General features: G+C 45.5%; 1 protein-coding gene across 3 annotated transcripts in view; it reads left to right on the top strand.

The window, feature by feature from the left end:
- The window catches only part of ANKRD12 (ankyrin repeat domain 12), a 272,151-nt gene that overhangs the window by 26,715 nt on the left and 226,091 nt on the right, over nucleotides 1-19,345 (top strand). For all 3 annotated transcript variants that reach the window (XM_029591003.1, XM_029591004.1, XM_029591002.1), the window contains exon 2: nucleotides 5,560-5,697. In XM_029591003.1, coding sequence (XP_029446863.1) covers nucleotides 5,611-5,697 — 87 coding nt within the window. In that variant the 5' untranslated portion in view covers nucleotides 5,560-5,610. The remainder of the gene's footprint in view (nucleotides 1-5,559; nucleotides 5,698-19,345) is intronic.

The following is a 19,345-nucleotide window of genomic DNA, read 5'->3' as shown; positions in this document are numbered from 1 at the left end:
TTTTGGTATTTGAATAAATGAGAAATGTTTGACCTTGAGATTTTTAAAATGTGGAGTGGGCCTTACTAAAATACCCAGAAGAATGTAAAGCTGTAAGAATGTCGTCTTGAGGCATAAAAAGAGTTGTCATAGACATAAGATTGCTGTAAAACAGTTGAAAAAGCACGTAAGTGGTATTCCTGGTTTGTAGGGGGTTGTTGTGGTTTGGTTTTTACAATGAGAATTCCAAGCTGTTAAATCACATTTGTGGGATACAATTTATTAGAGGATTGAAGGCACATAACATCTGTGTGTGTTTTGGAATATCTGAGTTGTATGCATTGTGTAACTAAATACAGTGTTGCGAGTTATTCAGGCATAGTGCCTCATGTAATGTAGTGATTCTTCATTAAACAATTGGTTCCAGTGCAAATATTTTGAAGAATCAATTTTATATAGATACAGAATTAAAAATCTTTTTAGAAAGATCAGTGATGGTGCTCCTGAATTTTTCTCAGTCAACATGCAGGGCTGAATTAGCCATGACGTGGGTGATGTCATCCAAAGGCAGTGAATAACCCATCTCTCTAGCTCAAAGTTTTACTACTGAACATGTACAGGAGTTCCTGCCTATGCTCTGCCTCTTGAGCCACTCAGTCATTTTTTTTTCCTGAGCTTCCCATGGATGTTATCTTTTTTTCTCTTCCTACATTTTCATTTCTACTTTTTGACAGTATCTTGCTGTTTTTATCTCTTGCCTCAGCAGCCCCTCAAACAGCACTTTCCAGTGCTAAAAAAAAAAAAAAAGTTTAATTCAAGAGATGTCCTGTTTCAAGGATTGTGTATGTGGCCACAAGATGTCCATCACAGACAGCCATGGAACCTGTTAGGTGCTGGAGTCTGATCACAACTCTTCAAATTGCTATGATTGTTTTCAGATGTCTCTTAGAAGCCAGCGGAACTGGACATGGAAAATGTCAGAGCTCTACAGATCAGTGGAATGGTGGGCCCAGACTTCGTCCTGGAGTGGGATCTCCTTGGGTTCCCTCTGGCAGGTTGAGGAAAAGCTCCTCAAGTAAGGTTCCCCCACCTACGGTGCCAGACTCCTGATATGCTGCAGCTTTGGGGTTGAGCAAGGTGTGGATGTAGAGTGCCGGAGCCAGTGCGTTCATACATATTCTCACAGGACAAGCAGGATGGTAGTCCTCACATATGGGGGACATCATCAAGATGGAGCCCAATCACAGAACATTTTTGTCAAAGTTTCTAGAACTTTGACTGGCACCTACTGGGCATGCCCAGCATGGCACCAACCCTGCATCCAGCAGGGGTCCCCCTTCAGTCTCTTTTTTTTTTTTTTTTCGCGCAGCAGTAGCCTTGCGGGTTAAGGAGCTCTCTAGAGATTCCTGACAGGAATTTTTCCTCACGGAACTTCTTTCCAAAATTTCAAAAACTTCTATCCCATAGGGGTCCCCCTATCGATTCCGTAGTCCACGGTCGTAAGGTAAGGCTTTACCCTCATTTGCGGTCGATTCCCATTGAGTTTTCCCTTCGGGGCCTACCGGCCATTGACCGCACCATTGCTAAATTTTTGTCGAAGCCATGGCGTCGGGTTTTCTTCGGTGCCCCATTTGTCCTCGGACAATGTCCATCACAGACCCACATAGGGTTTGTGTGTTGTGTTTGGGGTCGGACCATGACATTTTAACTTGCATCAAATGTGCCCAAATGACACCAAAGGGCCGTAAGGCCCGCTCAGAGAAGATGGAGTTTCTTTTTCAGGCAAAGCCACAGACTCCATCAAGCGCTTCGACATCGACCTCTCGCCAGCAGTGGGACACCGGTGCTGCCCACTCAGCACCAACTACTCCGAAGGAGTCGACTTCCTCCTCTTCGGCACCGGAGAAGGACCAAGGAGAACATCGTGAAAAGCGCCGACACCGTCATCGGAAGGCTCAGTCCGCTGATCCAGGTAAGCCCTCGGCATCGGCGTCAACAGAGCCACCGACAAAGAAATCCCATCCAGAGAAGGCCCCATCCTCCTCTGCAACTGGGTCACCGAGGCATTCCCCACCTTCATTGGTGCCAGGAGCCGCGACTCCACTTTCACCGGTGGACCCTCCAGCTATGCCAGTGCTGCCTCCTACTCCGGAGCTGGGGTTGCACGCCCCAGGCTTCTGCGAGGAATTGGATCGGATGATCCAAGAGGCCATCGGAAAGGCACTGCAGGGCTTAAAACCTCCATCGATGCCAGCCCCAGTCACCGACCCGATTCCCACGGCGCTCGCACCGCTACTCGGCAGGCTGGATGCGTTGATCGGTGCCCTTCCAGTGGAACAGAGGATACCACTATGTCCAATGCCTTCCACCCCGATTCCTTTATAATCAGAGGACGAGGCAACACCAAGGCCGTAACCTATGCCCGGGCCATCTGGGATCTTGCCACTGACTCGCCCATCGATGTCACCGATTCCATCGGTACCTATCCTGCCATTGATACCACATCGTCCTCAGTCTGTGCCACCATAGATGCCGTCGGTGCCTCCTCCGAATTCGTCGGTGCCTAGGCTTGATCCTTCAGGAATAGCACCATTACTTCCCTTTGGAGATCCTATGGGAGCCAGTGATCAACCTTACGATCCTTGGACCGATGATTCTTCCCAGGGTACTGATGATCTACCTTCAGAGCCATCTCCCCCTGAGGAGAGAAGACATTCTCCTCCAGAGGACCTGTCCTTTAATTAATTTTATAAAGGAAATGTCTGAAGACATACCATTCCAACTTCAGGCACAAGATGCTGGAAGTGCTCCAATTCGTAGATGCACCCAAGGAGATCATGTCCATACCTCTTCATGAAGTCCTCCTGGACTTGCTGAAGAGGAATTGGGAGTATCCAGGCTCTGTACCACCGGTGAATTGAAAAACAGATGCCACCTACCTGGTACAAACAGCCCCTGGTTTCCAAAAACCACAGCTGGATCACCATTCTGTGGTTGTAGAGTCAGCCCAGAAAAAGGCACGAAGTTCTAAGCTTCATTCTTCCATACCTCCAGGGAAAGAACAGAGGTCCCTGGATGAATTTGGCCGTCGTATTTTCCATGGCTCAATGCTTATTTCTCGCATTGCTTCCTACCAGTTATACATGACCCAGTATAACAGAGACCTATTTAAGAAGATCCACGATTTCTGAGTCTTTACCTAACCAGCTTCAGTATCAACTCAATGCCCTGGCTCAGAAGGGTCTAGATCAGACCTGGGCAAGGGGCGGCCCGCGGGCTGAATCCGACCCGCCTACGGTCTGTGACCAGCCCGCCCACTGCTGAGAGCAGACGGAGAATGAGGCACGTTGCCTTCCCTTTCAGAGGGAAGGCAGCAGTTCATTCTCCGCTCCCTCGCTCTCCGATTGGCCGGCCAATCGGGAAGCGAGGGAGCGGAGAATGAACTGTATTTTTTTACAGCGTCCGGTGGGGGGGGAGGGAGTGACTCGAGCGAAGGCACGCTGTCCGATTGGCCGGTGCTGGGCAAGCCTTTCGTGGTCTTCAGGGGTCCCCAACCACCGGTCTAACGGCAGCGGTGTTAGAAGAAGCTGTGGTACCCGCGGCTGGCCTTTTCTTCTTCCCGCGCCTGCACCCCCCCTCCCGTGACCCGGAACAGGAAGTGATACACGGAGCTTGGAATGGAGATTGGAGGGGGAAGGATTTCAGAGACACATGGAGGGGTTCAGTGCAAAAGGGGTTGAATGCTTCTAGGAGAGTGATTTGAAAAGAGGTGATTTTGGGGGAGAAGAGATGGGTGTTGAAAGCCAGAAAGGGTAATGGTGGAGGGTGTATGCGGGAGAGTCAGAAAATGCACTGGAGGGGAGGAGTCGGAGGAAAAGAGAGAGTGGGGACAGGGAAAATTCTGGAGGTAGACGGAAGGTCATGAGGGGTGGGAGAGAGGTGTTAATGTTGGAGCCACTGAGCCTCTGTTATTTTTCTTGTGGTATATTATACCAGGGCTGATTGAGAGAAAGAATGATGAGAATAAGAAAGAGAGAGAGACAAATAGAAATTAGGCAGAGCTTAGGAGGAGAGAAAGGAAGAGATACTGGGCAGGGTAGGAGCATTGAGAGAGAGCTTGGTGTGAATGAGAAATTGGGGACAGGATGTGAATGACAGAAAGATGGGTGGGTTAATTGAGAGAGAAACTGGTGGGAACAGGATGAGAGGATTGAAAGATTTGGGGGACAGGATAGAGAGTTTGCAAAACTCTTGTGGAAGGAATAAGAAAGACTAATGGGAATAGAATGAAATTGAGACAGAGACTTATGGGGGTAGGGTTGGGGGATTGAGAAGGAGACCGTTGAGGGCTTTGAGAGAAACTACTGGGAACGGAATGGAACTGACAGAGACTGTGCGGAACAGGGTGAGTAGATTGAGAGAGATGCTGTTAGATAGGGGGCCTCCCTTCCCCCACACTTCATCTTTTGAAAATGTGAGGCTCTTTGGTATTGTACATCCTGATTATTGGTTCTTGGTGTGTGAAAGATTGGCCACCCCTGCCTTAGGCTGTAAAAGGGCCTTGGCTTAGTAGAAGAGAAGAACTTGGCCTCATCTAATGCACTGGGTGTAGCAATGGCCAAATGTACATTGTCCAGTTGACTAGCAGACTACATAGCAAACTGCTAATGCTAATAGGCCTACAAATTACAATCCATCAAGGCTCATCAAGTTAGAACCATGGCTGTATCAGTAGCTTATCTGTAAGCCATCCAACTTGAAGTCCTCTGCAAAGCTACAACTTGGCAGTTAATATACACCTTTGCATCCCTTTGCTGTCCAGACAGCCTCTTAAGGAGTGACAGTAAATTTGGACAAGCAGTTTTGTGTAGCCTGTTTACCCCATAGTTCACTTTCCATGGTGGGATTCGTGTTTTCTTCAGTAACTACTTTGCTGCATTTCTCAACTTGGGACTTTCCACATGTAATGGCTAATTCAGCCCTGCTTATCAATGGAAAGAACACGTTTGCTTATTGTAAATGGTGTTTTCTGTAGAGAGCAGAATGCAATAGCTCTACTAAATAATTTAACCCCTGCCTCCCTGGAGAGTTGACTACCTAGTTAGAATTAACTCTAAAATTGACTGAGGGGGCTCATGAGGTAATGCCCAAGCATAAACTGTTCGAGCTGAGAGAGAGAGAGAGAGATCCATTTGTTGCTACCAGATGATGTGACACACATGTAATGGCTATCATCCTATTAGCTATAGAAAAACCTGTTCATGGTAAACAAACTTGTTTTATTTATTTTTTTAACATGGCCTCAGTATAGCTTTTTTATATACAGAGGACATGTTCTTGTTTCTATAATCTTCATCAGCATTATTAAATGCCTTGAGCTAACTGGTACAGTAGTTACTGCAAATGCAAAATATGTTGGGCTTCTGCGTTAGCATTTACAAAAAGTGTTTTAAAAATTTAAATCTAAAGTATATGTCTGACTTGCTTGATTTAAAATGTTCCCGTCATTTATGGAGTCTCTGTTCAGATATATATATAATTTATTTTACATCTTTTTTTTTTTTTTTTTTTTTTTCCCAGACACATGATGAATAGGCTGATACAGGGTTCAGCCAGCTGAACAGCTGTAAAATGCCCAAATCTGGCTCCACAAAAGCAATTCAGACTGAAACTTCTGACAGTGATTGCAACATGGTCGAAAAACCCTCTGGAAGAAAGGTAATATAAAGTACAATAAATATCATTATGAAATGTTTGGTATAAAGTTAAACATTATAAATGGTTGGATAACATTGTTTCTGCATGAAAATCCTTTACACAGTCAATGCCTGATAAATCATCTTTGCATTCTAGAGCAATTAACACACAACACACACAGATTTTTTTTATTTTTAAAGAAAATGTAGGCTTTCTTAGGGATCTGTGCTCCCATCAAAGATAGTATGAGTAGGAGTAAAATTGTCCTGCAAAACTACCTTAGATAGATTGTGTGGCAGTGATCCAAATTGGCATGGCAGGATGCATTAAGAAAGAGAAAGTAATTGCTTCAGGGTAGATAAGGGTGAAAGAAAAGGAAATTGTATCTTGTACAGTTCATAAGTATGCCTAATTGTTAAGCATTGTCAAGGGTTTGTAACAGCCATTAAACCCGAGTACTTTAAAAAAAAAAAAAAAAAATCAAGTTCTAGCGAGGTACAAATTTTCTGGTATTACATGGCAAAAATCGAGGCAAATAGTTGCTGTGAAATTTCCTGCCAGTCTCCTCTATTCTTTGTCAACAATCATGAATTAGCCACAACTGGTGGGTGATATCTTCTGACAACAGCGTTGATATGGATCCAGCTCTTAGAGCTCTGTAAACACTTGACTGAGTTTGCACAGGAATTCCTGCTCATGCATACTGCTCCTGGGACTGGGACACATCAAAATGTTTTCAGCTCTTTGGCCATGTGCCTTTTTACTGCCTTGTTGTTTCTTCAATATTTTTGCGACTGCCTTAGCAGTCCCTCAAACTGATGTTTTAAATTTTAACAAAAAAAAAAAAGAAAAGGAAGATGAGCATGGAAAAATCCAAGGCAAAGAAGCCTGCAACCAGCAATTTCAAGGCCTGCATCTGTGGGCACTGGATGTCCATCATGTATATACATGCCATATTCTACTGCTGCTTGGGTCTGGACAATGACTCCTCCAGCTGCTACAGCTGTCTCTTAGGGCTCTGTAGTACCATGCTCAGAAGATAGAGGCCCTAAGGAAGGCGCTGGCAAGTAAGTGCATGAAGTCTCGACTTGAGGCTGCACAGTGGAGCCACTCCTTGTTTAGGAGCCAGGTGCTGTCCAGACTCTTGACACAGGAAGCAGAGACATGATTCTTCTCTATCTCCAACTCATAATGATGGGAAAGCTCTTCCTCCATTCCCTTCAACCCCATGGGGCTGGTTTCCAGATCCACCTCAGGTCAATGACTGAGCATGGCACTGAAGTCTGCAGCGCCAGAAGAGGTGTGGAAAAGAGTGCCCAAATGATGCAGGCCTTTGAGGGCATCCCCTTCATAGGTGAAGAAAAGATTATTTATTTATTTATTTATTTATTTATTTATTTAGCATTTTTATATACCGACGTTCTCGATACAAATATCAAATCAGGTCGGTTTACATAAAACAAAACAATCGCGGTGAGGCGTTACAATAAACGGAGTTTCAGAACATGAGAATAAATATTAAATAAACAACAGTGACTCATCAAATGACGAGAATCTATATAGATTACATGCTGACATGGGAGACAGCCTCACTGGTACAGGTTCTGTTATCCTTTGTGACACAGACGATTTCCACGGCACAGATTAATTTGTTTTACCTAGACCTGAGGCCAACCAGGATGCTGTCTATGTCCTTGGTGTGGAATTCGCAGTCTAAGGTGCTGTCAACCCACTCGGCGTGGCATACCAAGGCACAATTTGTCGTGTTGGAATGGATCAGTTTGACACACAAGCCCAGGAGTCCTGCTGCTGCTGCTAGGCTGTTGCAGGAAGTGCAGCCAGTGCTATCGGAGGGAACTTCCTTTCGCCCTCCCCTCACCTTCCCCTCCTTTCCCCTACCTAACCCACCCCCCCGGCCCTATCTAAACCCCCCCCTTACCTTTGTCCCTAGATTTACGCCTGCGAGAAGCAGACGTAAATCTACGCGCGCCAGCGGACTGCTGGCGTGCCGTCTTCCGACCCGGGGGCTGGTCCGGAGGCCTGGACCACGCCCCCGGGCCGGCGCCACGCCCCCTTCGAAAAACCCCGGGACCTACGCGCGTCCCGGGGCTCTGCGCGCGCCGGCAGCCTATGCAAAATAGGTGCGCCGGCGCACAAGGCCCTGCTCGCGCAAATCCGGGCAGATTTACGCGAGCAGAGCTTTTAAAATCCGCCCGTTGGAGTATAGAGAAGGAAATTAGAATCTCTCTTGTCCAAGATGGAGGAAATTTTCCCACATAGTGGGGCCACCCAGAATCCCTGACCAATGTCTCTCCTCAAGAGCTTCTGGAGTTGGGAGTAAGTTTTCACCATAAAGTGATGGATTTTTCTCATCCAGGGGATTCCCCTCATGAGTCAAAAGGAGAAGTGGATTCTGTACATTCTGAATTCTTACCAAATATTTCACCCTCTGTTTAGCAGATGTCTCCTCCTCAGTTGCCTTCATCCATTTTGGGGACATGGCTTAGTTTCCCCCATGGTCAGGAGAGGAGGAAGATTCTTGTAACATACTGCCACCCCCATGCTGCTGTAACTTATTCAGCGTCATATAATTTATGACCCCGGGCCCAGCATGGTGTCATGTGCCGGCATGATTTCTGGCATCTTGCTTTGCACCTACATCCTGTGACCTAGACTAAGGACACATAGAGTTCACTGGATTTATAGGCCCAGCCTCCAGGAATTCCTGTGGTATGAACTGATGACATCATTGCTATACTAAAATAAAGGAGGCTGAATTCCCTTGGTGAGTGTCTGAGCAATAGGTCCTGATCCTTGATACTGTGCTATTGTGGGTCCTGATTCTTCGGTCGTGTTCCAGCCATGCCTTGCTACTGCCTGCTGACTATTCCAGACTAGTCACTTCCCGCCAGTCAGCTGCTGTCTATTGGAGCGTAAGCAGTGCTGTAGGCTGGTTAGGCTGCGTCAATCCAATAGCGGCCCCAATGATCCACACACCCTGAATCGTGACATTCTATAGGGATTCTTTCAGATCTTCTACCAGACTTGCCTCAGCATACTTCTCTTTTGGAAGAAGAGGATCTGTGCTATTCCAGGTACTTAGATAAGCAGGCAAAGATGTTGTCCATCAGTTTCTGGAAGGAAATGGACTCCAAAATAGATATCTTTTGGGCTTTTTCAGTTTCTTCAACCTCCAGCAAATTCTACTGCTATTTCAGTTTTGAAGCTCCTTAAGGATCTCCAGAAGAAGATATGGCAGAGACTGACATTGTGCCTGCTGGTGGCCCAGAAACTGGATTTAAAATAGGGGATCCAAGCTTCCCCAGGTTTTGGGGTCGTCCAACCACCACACCACTCAGTAGTGGTGGAGCCCGTGTTAAAACTTGCAAAAGTACACTCATGATCACTCTTAACACACCTCCTGTGTAGAATCCAAAGCATTGTAAATGTTTGGTGGAAAAAGGAATTTCAGGGGTCCATTCTACATGCTTAAGATTGCAGCTCACCAGCTCTACATGTTCAGTATCTACAGGAATGCGTGCAAAAGCTAAAGCCTCTAATGGATTCGACAGGCCCAGAGCAGGAAGATTTCCACTGTGCGTTCATTCTTCCAAAGATTCTCCTTATGCCTTCTTCAGTGAGAAAGGGGAAAGAAAGAGGAGGGAGGAAAGGAGGAAGTTTGTTTTGGTTTTTTTTAAAATTATTATTTGGGGGTTTGCTCTTAGTGTTTTTGGAGAGGGTAGTGGAATTGTAAGGGATTTAATATTATGATTTTACTGTGATGTATGTTACTTGATTGTAATATTTTATTGTCAACAGCTTAGATTCTATGGTGATATATCAAATATATTTAAACTTTAAACATTAAACAAGCTTCTCCCATTCTTAAGCAGCAACAGCTGCCACCCCTTCCCCAAGGTCGACAGAGGGAAGGGTGTCAACCAGAGTCTCAGCTGCAAAAGCAGCCTAAACTGGAAACCAATTTGTGTCTTCAAGGCATGTTTCCTCCATACCACCAGTGGAGGAAATAGTTCAGTCCTTCCTCCCAGAATGGCTCTGTATTATCAAAGATTACTGGGTCCTGAAAATTGTAGCGTTATGGCTACTGCGCACACTTTTCCTCACCCTCCTTAAATCCAACAGACTTCAGTTTTCAGCTCTGACTCTTCTCGGTCCACTCAGTTGCAACTGAAAGTGGAGTTGCTCCTTCAGCAGAAGGTGGTCACACCTCTGCTAGGGATTGTGGCCAGGGATTTCATAAGAAGTCAGGGGGATTAAGACCTATACTGGTTTTGTGCAAACTAAATTTGTTGGTGCAGAAGACGTTCCAGATGAAATCTTTCCAGATGATACTCCCTTTCATTCAACTGAAGGATTGGATGTGTGCTTTGGATCTTTAAGATGCTTATACTCTCATCCCTATTAACCACAACACTTAGAAATTCTCAGGTTTGAGGTGAAAGATGCATACTACCAACACATGATACTTTTCTTTTGACCTCTGCAGACCTGAGAGTGTTCACTGCCTTGTGATTGTGGTAGTGTTTGTCTGCAGAGAGTCTGTTTTTCCAAACCTATATGATTGGTTGGTGGTGGGGCCATCAACATCAGGAGTTCTAGAGTCCTGCAAGAAGACCATATGGCTCCTCCAGCCCCTGGGTTTCTTGGTTAAGGAGTGGAGGAGTAACCTAGTGGTTAGAGCCATGGGCTATGAACCAGGAGACCAGGGTTTGAGTCTTGCTGTTGCTTCTTGTGACCTTGGGCAAGTCACTTTACCCTCCATTGCCTCAGGTACAAACTTCTGGAGATAGGTAAATACCTACAGTACCTGGATGTAATCCACTTTGAAGCGCTGAAAAAAGTGTGAAAAGCATTTTCTTTTCCTTTTTTTTTTTCATTTATTAAAATTTATTAATCGCTTAATGCAGAAAAGGTCTAAGCAATTTACAATAAAACATACATAAAATAAATTGAATTCATCACCTCCAAATAATAAAATAATAAATAATTCTTCACAAGACAGCATCAAAACACAAATATAAGGAGGAAAAATATATATATATAAATTAAATAAATTAAAAAAACAACTCTGGTTCAGGCTCAGAGAACTGAGTTCATAGAGCCTGGATATATATACGCTTCACGATAAAGCAATTCACCCCATCAAGAGCTATATTACTGATAGGCCTGGCAATATTTTTCCTCTGACGGGGCCAATCATCATCAATGTTGATCCTAGCCCTTCTTGGCCACATGGCTGCTGCTGTGCATGGGTTCCTCTGACTTCTTTATGCATGATCAACTCTTTATCAGCTGTTGTATCAACAAATCTGAATGACCCACCCCCACCAGGGATTAAAGCTTCAGTGGTTGATGAATCTGGGAGTTCTAAATGTATGTTTTGTTTTTTTTTTTTTGGCGCATTCCACAGCATTAAGAGATTCTGTCTACAGTTGTTTATACAAGAGGATGGGGGGAGGGTGCAAATTGGTGCAGTGTGGACCCATGATTTGTGGTCACCAGTGGTAAATCAACGATCAACCACCTTGGGCTGCGAGACATCCTCTATGCTCTAAAGACTCCCGCTTACTTTTCAGGAAAAGAATCTATGTAAACAGGAAGGTACAGGTTCCAAAGCCTTTTAAGAATGGTCTCTATATCTGGTCATGTGCAGGACATCACATTGTCCATCTCCAGACAACCTAGCTTCTGGGAATCCAGAACATGTTGGTAGACCACCTCAACAGAGTTACAACTATATGAGCAGTCTCTGGATTGAGTAATTGTGGACAACTTTTTCAGTTCTGGGGCATACTAGTGATCTTAAGAAGATAACATAAGATTTATCATACTGGGAAAGACTAAAGGTTTATCAAACCCAGTATCCTGTTTTCAACAGTGGCCAGTCCAGGTCACAAGTACCTGGCTAGATCCCAGGGATAAGCAGTGGATTTTTGCAACTCATCCTTAATAATGATTAATAAACTTTCTTCCAGGAACTTGTCCAGACCTTTTTAAAATGCATCTACACTAACAGCTTTCACCACATCCTCTAGCAATGAATTCCAGAGCTTAATTATGCGTTGAGTAAAAAAATATTTTCTCTCATTTTTAAATGTACAACTTAGTAACTTCAATGGATGTTCCCTAGTCTCTGTACTTTTTGAAAGAGTAAACCGATTAACATGAACTTGTTCTTCTCCACTAATTATTTTATAGACCTCTATCACATCCTCTCTCAGCTGTCTCTTCTCCAAGATGTAGAGTGCTAACCTCTTTAGCCTTTCCTCTTTGGAGAATCGTTCCATCTCCTTTATCATTTTGATCGTCCTTCTCTGTACCTTTTCTAATTCTGCTATATCTTTTGTGAGATGTGGTGACCTGAACTGCACACAAAACACATGATAAAGTTGCACCATGGAGCGATAAAGAGACATTATGATCATCTGTTATTTTTTTTCCCTCCATTCCTTTCCTAATTATTCCTAGCATTCTATTTGCTTTCTTGGCTGCTACTGCACACTGAGCAGATCTCAATGTGTTATTCATGATGACCCCTAGATCCTTTTCCTGAATGGTGACTCCTAATATGGAACCTTGCATTGTATAGCTCTTATTTGGGTTACTCTTCCCTAAGTGCATCACGTTGCACTTGTCCATATTAAATTTCAATTTCCATTTGCATACCTAGTCTCCCAGTTTTGCAAGGTCCTCTTGCAATGTCCGACAATCCTCTTGTGGTTTAACAACTGTGAGTAATTTAGTGTCGTTGGCAAATTTGATCACCTCACAAGTTTCCATTTCCAGGTCATTTATAAATATGTTAAGAAGCAGTGGTCCTGGGGGGCGTGCTGACGTCTCCAGCGGGGATGGCTGCCTAAACCGAGAGCTCCCGGCAAGACTAATTAAATCTGCTTGAATCAACATCATCTGTCTTCAATTTTGGTACAAAACATCAAGGACCTAGAAGATGGTAATCTGCCATGGCAGCGAAATGGAAAAATCCAGATCTTCAACAATTCTCCTATTCCAAACTGGAGGGATTAAAAACGGAGCACAAGCGCGACCAGGTGTCAGTAGAGGCCTGTGAGCCAACACCCAAACACGCTATACCTTCTGATTTATCAGAACTACCTTCCAGAAATGAACTTAGAGAATGGTTTATAGAATTACGTTTTGATTTAAATTAATATAAACAAGATTTACTCCTGTCGATCTCTGAGGTAAGAGAGGACCTGGCCGCCATGGGATCGAGGGTTGACGAGCTTGATACATGGATGGAACGGCAGGAGGACTTGACGCAGAAAATGAGAGACCTACAGTAAAAATTAAGGGCTGACCAGGAGGCCCTCGCAGAGAAATTGGAAGACTTGGAGAATCGAGCGAGGCGGAACGATCTCAGGATCTGGGGAGTTCCGGAGACACAAGAGTATGTAGACTGTCGCGCAGTGGCATTAAACATTTTTAGATTTTTGCTGACTTCACCATCATCGGAGCGGTCAGAAGATCAAGAGCTGGTTCTGGAGTTCAAAATAGAGAGAGCACATCGCACTCAGGGGGCAAAAACAGCAGAACACCCGAGAGATATAATGATATGCCTTCATGCTTATACAGAAAAGGAACAACTTTATGAAATATCACGGAAGCAGCAGGACTGGACCTGGGAAGGACATAACATTTTTATTTTTAATGATCTAGCCATGGTAACACTGCGAAAATGATATGAACTTAGAGCAGTAACAACAATGCTACAGGAGAATAATATGCGATACCGTTGGACATTTCCTTTCAGTCTATTTTTCACAGCGAATGGTAAATCCAACCAGATCAAAACTCTAGTTGAGGCGATAGAGGCCTTTACTCAAGCAAACCTGCTGATCACCTTCGAGGCAAAACGTACAGAGGACATGTTGTATAAAGCAGCAGCGACCCCACGATGGCAGAGGGCGGGTTATCATAAAAGATTGGAACGACAAAGTGGGACTCCTAAATCCACCAGTCAGCCAACTGAAGGATCAAGAAGGCGATGTCTGATGGAGATTTTTGATGGCTAAAAACACCTGGATGTTTTAAGAAGCGCACTACAAGACTGATATTCACAATCATTTGCTTTTTCATATACAAGCGGACATCAGCGGCGGTAACTACCTGGGAAAGGCTAGATACTTCGCCTGTACACGAGAGCCGGACAGAGCCAACGGGGAAGCGGCCCACTTTTTGGTGTGACATACCCCCGATGAAGGGAGGTATCCAAGAGGTGGATACAGTTAAAAAAAAAAAAAAAGAAAGGGGTGGGATTGGGAGGGGGGATCATCCATGAACTCACTGGGAACTATTGTTATTATGTTTGTTCTAAACACATTTTGAGGTCAAATGTTTGGGGGGATAAATATGTTCCATTTATATTCCTATTATATAAAGAGATGGCTGCATTGAAGGTTTGGTCCCTTAATGTTAAGGGTTTGAATTCCCATAAAAAATGACAGTTATTGCAACGGGATTGAATTAGGCAGAAAGTGTCAATAGCACTAGTTAAAGAAACACACTTAAGCAAAAGACATTCTCCCAGGACAAAGACATGAAAGAGTACTCCAAGTGCAGGGTTAGTCTAATCAATATCTAGCCACCAGCACCCAAGGCTCTAAATATGTAGGTGTAGGTATACTCATTTCCCAGCAAGTTACATATGAATGTATATCTCATGAACCAGATCCTCAAGGGCGGTATATATTACTGAAAATTGGAAAGGAGGTACTAACTTTGCTAATAACTTTATGCACCAAATAAGGATCAAGCCCAATTCTTGAGATTGTTAGATGGGGTAGTAGAACAATATGCGGAGGGGCAATTAATATTGGGGGGGGGGGGGGGAGGTAATAACTTAGCAAGAAATCCAAGATTGGACACATCCAATCATAGACTGGCAATGAGCTAGAAAGCTAAATTTGAATTAACTTCACTCATGTCCAAATGGGTGCTAGTAGATATTTGGAGGCAGCGTTTTCCAACCTCCAGAACCTATACTTTTTATTCTAACCCACACAGTACATACTCAAGATTTGAATTTATCTTTGTAGACAAAACTTTACAAAATAGGGCAATGGATGTGGGGATTGGAGACATTACATGGTCTGACCATGCTCCTGTCTGGGTCACATTGCAGCAGTTATGTCCAGATCATGGAATGAGATATTGGAGGATGAATGATGGGTTATTGCGGGAAGATGCTCATTGCAAATTGGTGACTGATGTTCTGACAGATTACCTCAGGGTGTATACTGGTACGGTGGAGTCAGCGGGAATCCTCTGGGAATGCTCTAAGGCAATCATGCGGGGCTGTCTTATCGCACAAGCTACAGCTCTAAAAAAAAAAAAGGCATAAAACCAAGTCTTACGAGAGATAGGCTATCTATCACAATGCCATGCAGCAACATTGGATAATACCACACTCCAGAAACTACGTGCTGCACGCAATGAACTAAACATTATAGAATCTTCCCAGATTGCACAGGCAATGGAACGCATGAAACAAAGGTTTTTTGAGGGAAACAATAAAGCAGGAAAGATTTTGGCTAGGAAGCTAAAGCAGGTGTCCCTACAAAATAACATAGTTAAAACTAAAAATACTCAGGGTCATATCTTAACCTCTACACATGATATAAGGGACTGCTTTACTAAATTCTATTCCCTATTATATAGTAAGGTCAGGTCTATAACAGACTCAATAGCCAATTACTTACAATCGGTCTCCCTGCCCACTTTAACAGAATCACAAAAACAGCTTCTAGATGAACCTATTAGCACCATCGAAGTCATAGCAGCCATTAAATCTCTTAAGTCAGGAAAGTCACCAGGTCTAGATGGCTTTACAAGCTACTTTTATAAAAAGTGTTACCCTTGGTTAGTGGGTCCTGTAACAGATTTTCTCACAGGACAAGCAGGATGGTAGTCCTCACATATGGGTGACATCAGAGGATGGAGCCCAATCACGGAACACTTTTGTCAAAGTTTCTAGAACTTTGACTGGCACCTACTGGGCATGCCCAGCATGGCACTAAACCTGCAGCCAGCAGGGGTCCCCCTTCAGTCTTCTTTTTTTCCGCGCAGCAGTAGCCATGCGGGTTAAGGAGCTCCACAGAGATTCCTGACAGGAATTTTCGTCACGGAATTACTAAAAACTTTCATACCCCACAGGGGTCCCTCTGAATTTTTGACTCTGCGGTACTCCGGTAAGTTTTTTACCTGTTTTCAGTCGATTCCCGTCGAGTTTGGCCCTCGCGGCCTACTGGCCATTGACTGTACCGCGGCTCAATTTTTTCAAAGGCGATGGCGTCAGGGTTCCGTCGGTACCCGGACTATACTCGCACCATGTCCATAACAGACCCTCATAAAGTCTGTGTAATGTGTCTTGGGTGTGAGCATGATGTCTTGACCTGCACCAAATGTGCCTTAATGACACCAAAAGGTCGCAAGGCCAGAATGGAGAAAATGGAACTTCTCTTCCGTTCTCAAACCCCGATGCCGTCTATTGCATCGACGTTGTCTGAACCGGCACTGTCCACTTTGCGCCAGTATCGGCCACCGGCCGGTGACCGATCGGTGTCGACGACTTCTCGGCCTTCGACTACCTCTACCCCCCCTAAGGACCGAGGGGATTGTAGAGAGAAACATCGGCATCGACACCAGAAGTCTTGGACCATCGAGGAAGGAAAATCATCGACCTCGCCATCTTCCGAGCCGCCATCGAAAAAACCCCGTCTGGAAAAGGCATCGTCCCTTTCTGCGACCGGGTCACCGAGGCAACCCTCACTTGGATGGGTATCGGGAGCTGCGACTCCGCCTTTAACGGTGGTCCCTCCGGCTATGCCTCCTTCCCTTCCAGAGCCGGGGCTGCTTGCACCAGGTCTCTGTGAAGAACTGGACTGGATAGTCCAGGAGGCCATCGATAAGGCGATGCACAGAATCCAAGTTCTCCCGCGCCGATATCTGTGCCGGCCGCGGAACCGACCATCGATCCCATTCCGGCAGCATTGGCACCGCTGCTCTCGAAGATGGACGCACTTATAGCCGCTTTTCCACCGATGGATTCTAGGTCACCGATGGCTCCAGTGCCTTCCCTGCTTACCCTGTCATTGGGTGGAGAAACACCATTCCACATTCCTCCATTGGGAGTTTTGCCGATGCCTCAACCATCGGCGCCAACGATCCATCCATCGATGCCCTCGATGCCTTCATCGGTGCCTCCAGTTCTTCCCTCGATGCCTTCAGAGCCTAGACCAGGACCTTCAGGAATTCCATCGTCCCGTCCTTATCAGGCTCCTAGGGGGACAGGTGCTGATCCCTGTGATACCTGGACTGACGATTCATCTCTAGACACTGATGATTTGCCATCGCCACCTTCTCCTACTGAAAGCAGGAAGTGTTCTCCTCCAGAGGACCTATCTTTCATAAATTTTGTGAAGGAAATGTCTGAATTGGTTCCCTTCCAATTGCAGACTGAACAAGATGACAGGCATCAAATGATGGCGCTGTTACAATTCCTGGATGCTCCCAAAGAAATAACCTCCATCCCTATTCACCAGGTTCTTTTGGATCTCCTCAAAAAGAACTGGGAACACCCTGGTTCTGTTTCTCCAGTCAACAGAAAAGCTGATACCACTTATTTGGTCCAGTCAGCCCCAGGATTCCAGAAACCTCAGCTGGATCACCAATCTGTGGTTGTAGAATCTGCCCAAAAGAGGGCATAAAGATCAAAACCCCACTCTTCCTTTCCCCCAGGTAAGGAACAGAAATTCCTGGATGCCATTGGCCAGCGTGTCTTCCAGGGATCAATGCTCATCTCTCGGATAGCCTCTTACCAGCTGTATATGACCCAGTACAAAAGGGTCTTATTCAAGCAGATACAGGACTTTGCAGAGTCCCTGCCTCTGCAATTCCAGGAACAGCTTCAAACCCTGTAACACAAGGGTTTTGAGGCAGGGAAGCATGAAATAAGATCCTCTTATGATACCTTTGACACCTCTTCCAGGGTATCTGCAACTGCTATTTCAGCAAGAAGATGGGCCTGGCTTAAGTCTTCGGACTTGCGCCCTGAAGCACAAGACAGATTATCTGATCTACCCTGCATAGGAGACAATCTGTTTGGCGAACAGATTTAGCGGATGGTGGCGGAACTCAAGGAGCATCATGAGACCCTTCGCCAGATCTCTCCGATGCCCTCTGAGTATTCCTCCAAACAGCATTCAGAAAGGATACTAAAAAGTCATTCTTCCGTCCAAAGAAGTCCTATCCACCACCGTCTAGAACTCGTTCCACGAGACCTTTCCAAAAAGCCCAGTCTCATCAACCGCAGAAACGAAAGCCGCAGGCAGCTCCTCAGCCGGACCCTGCTTCCAGCTTCTGACTCCTGCATAGAGAGCAGCAACCAGTTTCCACTGCCTCAGAATACCAGTGGGAGGTCGATTGTGCCATTTCAATGACAGTTGGCACACAATCACCTCAGACCAGTGGGTGCTTGCCATAATCTCTCAGGGTTATCACCTGAACTTTCTCTCCATACCTCCGGACTCCCCACCTCTACCGACGTGGAGAACATCTGACCACCCACTACTCCTGGAGCAGGAGGTCTCCCTCCTCCTCCAGTCCAGAGCAATAGAGCCAGTGCCCTACTCGCAACAAGGCCTAGGATTCTATTCCCGGTACTTTCTAATCCCCAAAAAGTCAGGCGGCATTCGTCCAATTCTGGACCTACGTGCCCTCAAAAAGTACCTCCACCGAGAAAAGTTCAAGATGGTAACCTTGGGTTCCCTCCTTCCTCTTTTGCAAAAAGGAGACTGACTCTGCTCTCTCGATCTCCAAGACGCATACACACACATTGCGATAACCCCATCTCATCTCAGGTTCCTGAGATTTCTGGTAGGCCCCAAGCACTATCAGTACTGAGTGCTACCATTCGGCCTGGCATCTGCACCACAAGTCTTCACCAAGTGCCTCGTAGTAGTAGTAGCCTTCCTCAGGACTCAAGGTGTTCATGTCTACCCCTATCTAGATGATTGGTTGCTTAGGGCTCCCACTCAGCAAGCTGCTCTGTCGTCCCTACGTCTTACTTTACACACTCTGATTTCGCTAGGATTTCTCGTCAACTATGCGAAATCCTGCTTAGTCCCATCTCAAACGTTATCATTCATAGGGGCAAACTTGGACACCTTGCAGGCAAAGGCATTTCTGCCTCGACAGTGAGCTCTTACTCTCATCTCTCTCGCACACCAGCTACAGTCTCAGCACCGCACGACTGCACGCCACTTCCTCATCCTGCTGGGACACATGGAGTCCTCAGTACAGGTTACCCCAATGGCCCGCTTGGCCATGAGAGTCATGCAATGGACTCAGTCTGTCCAACCTTTATCGACCTTTGTCCACATCACCGACTCACTTCGTCAGTCTCTAGCCTGGTGGAAAAATCAGATCAATCTCCTCCAAGGCCTGCCCTTCCAGGCTCCAGACACTCAAATAATTCTCATGCTTCCAACCGCTGCTGGGGAGCCCATGTCGCCGATTTGCAGACACAAGGAACTTGGTCTCCAGAGGAAGCCAAACACCAAATCAATTTCCTGGAGCTGCAAGCAATCAGATATGCTCTCAGGGTTTTTCAAGATCACCTTTCCAATCA

Source organism: Rhinatrema bivittatum, chromosome 2 (genome assembly GCF_901001135.1).
Source record: "Rhinatrema bivittatum chromosome 2, aRhiBiv1.1, whole genome shotgun sequence".
In the NCBI taxonomy this organism is placed as follows: Eukaryota; Metazoa; Chordata; class Amphibia; order Gymnophiona; family Rhinatrematidae; genus Rhinatrema; species Rhinatrema bivittatum.
Note: the sequence above shows the minus strand (reverse complement) of the source record. Positions and strands in the feature narration are given on the sequence as shown.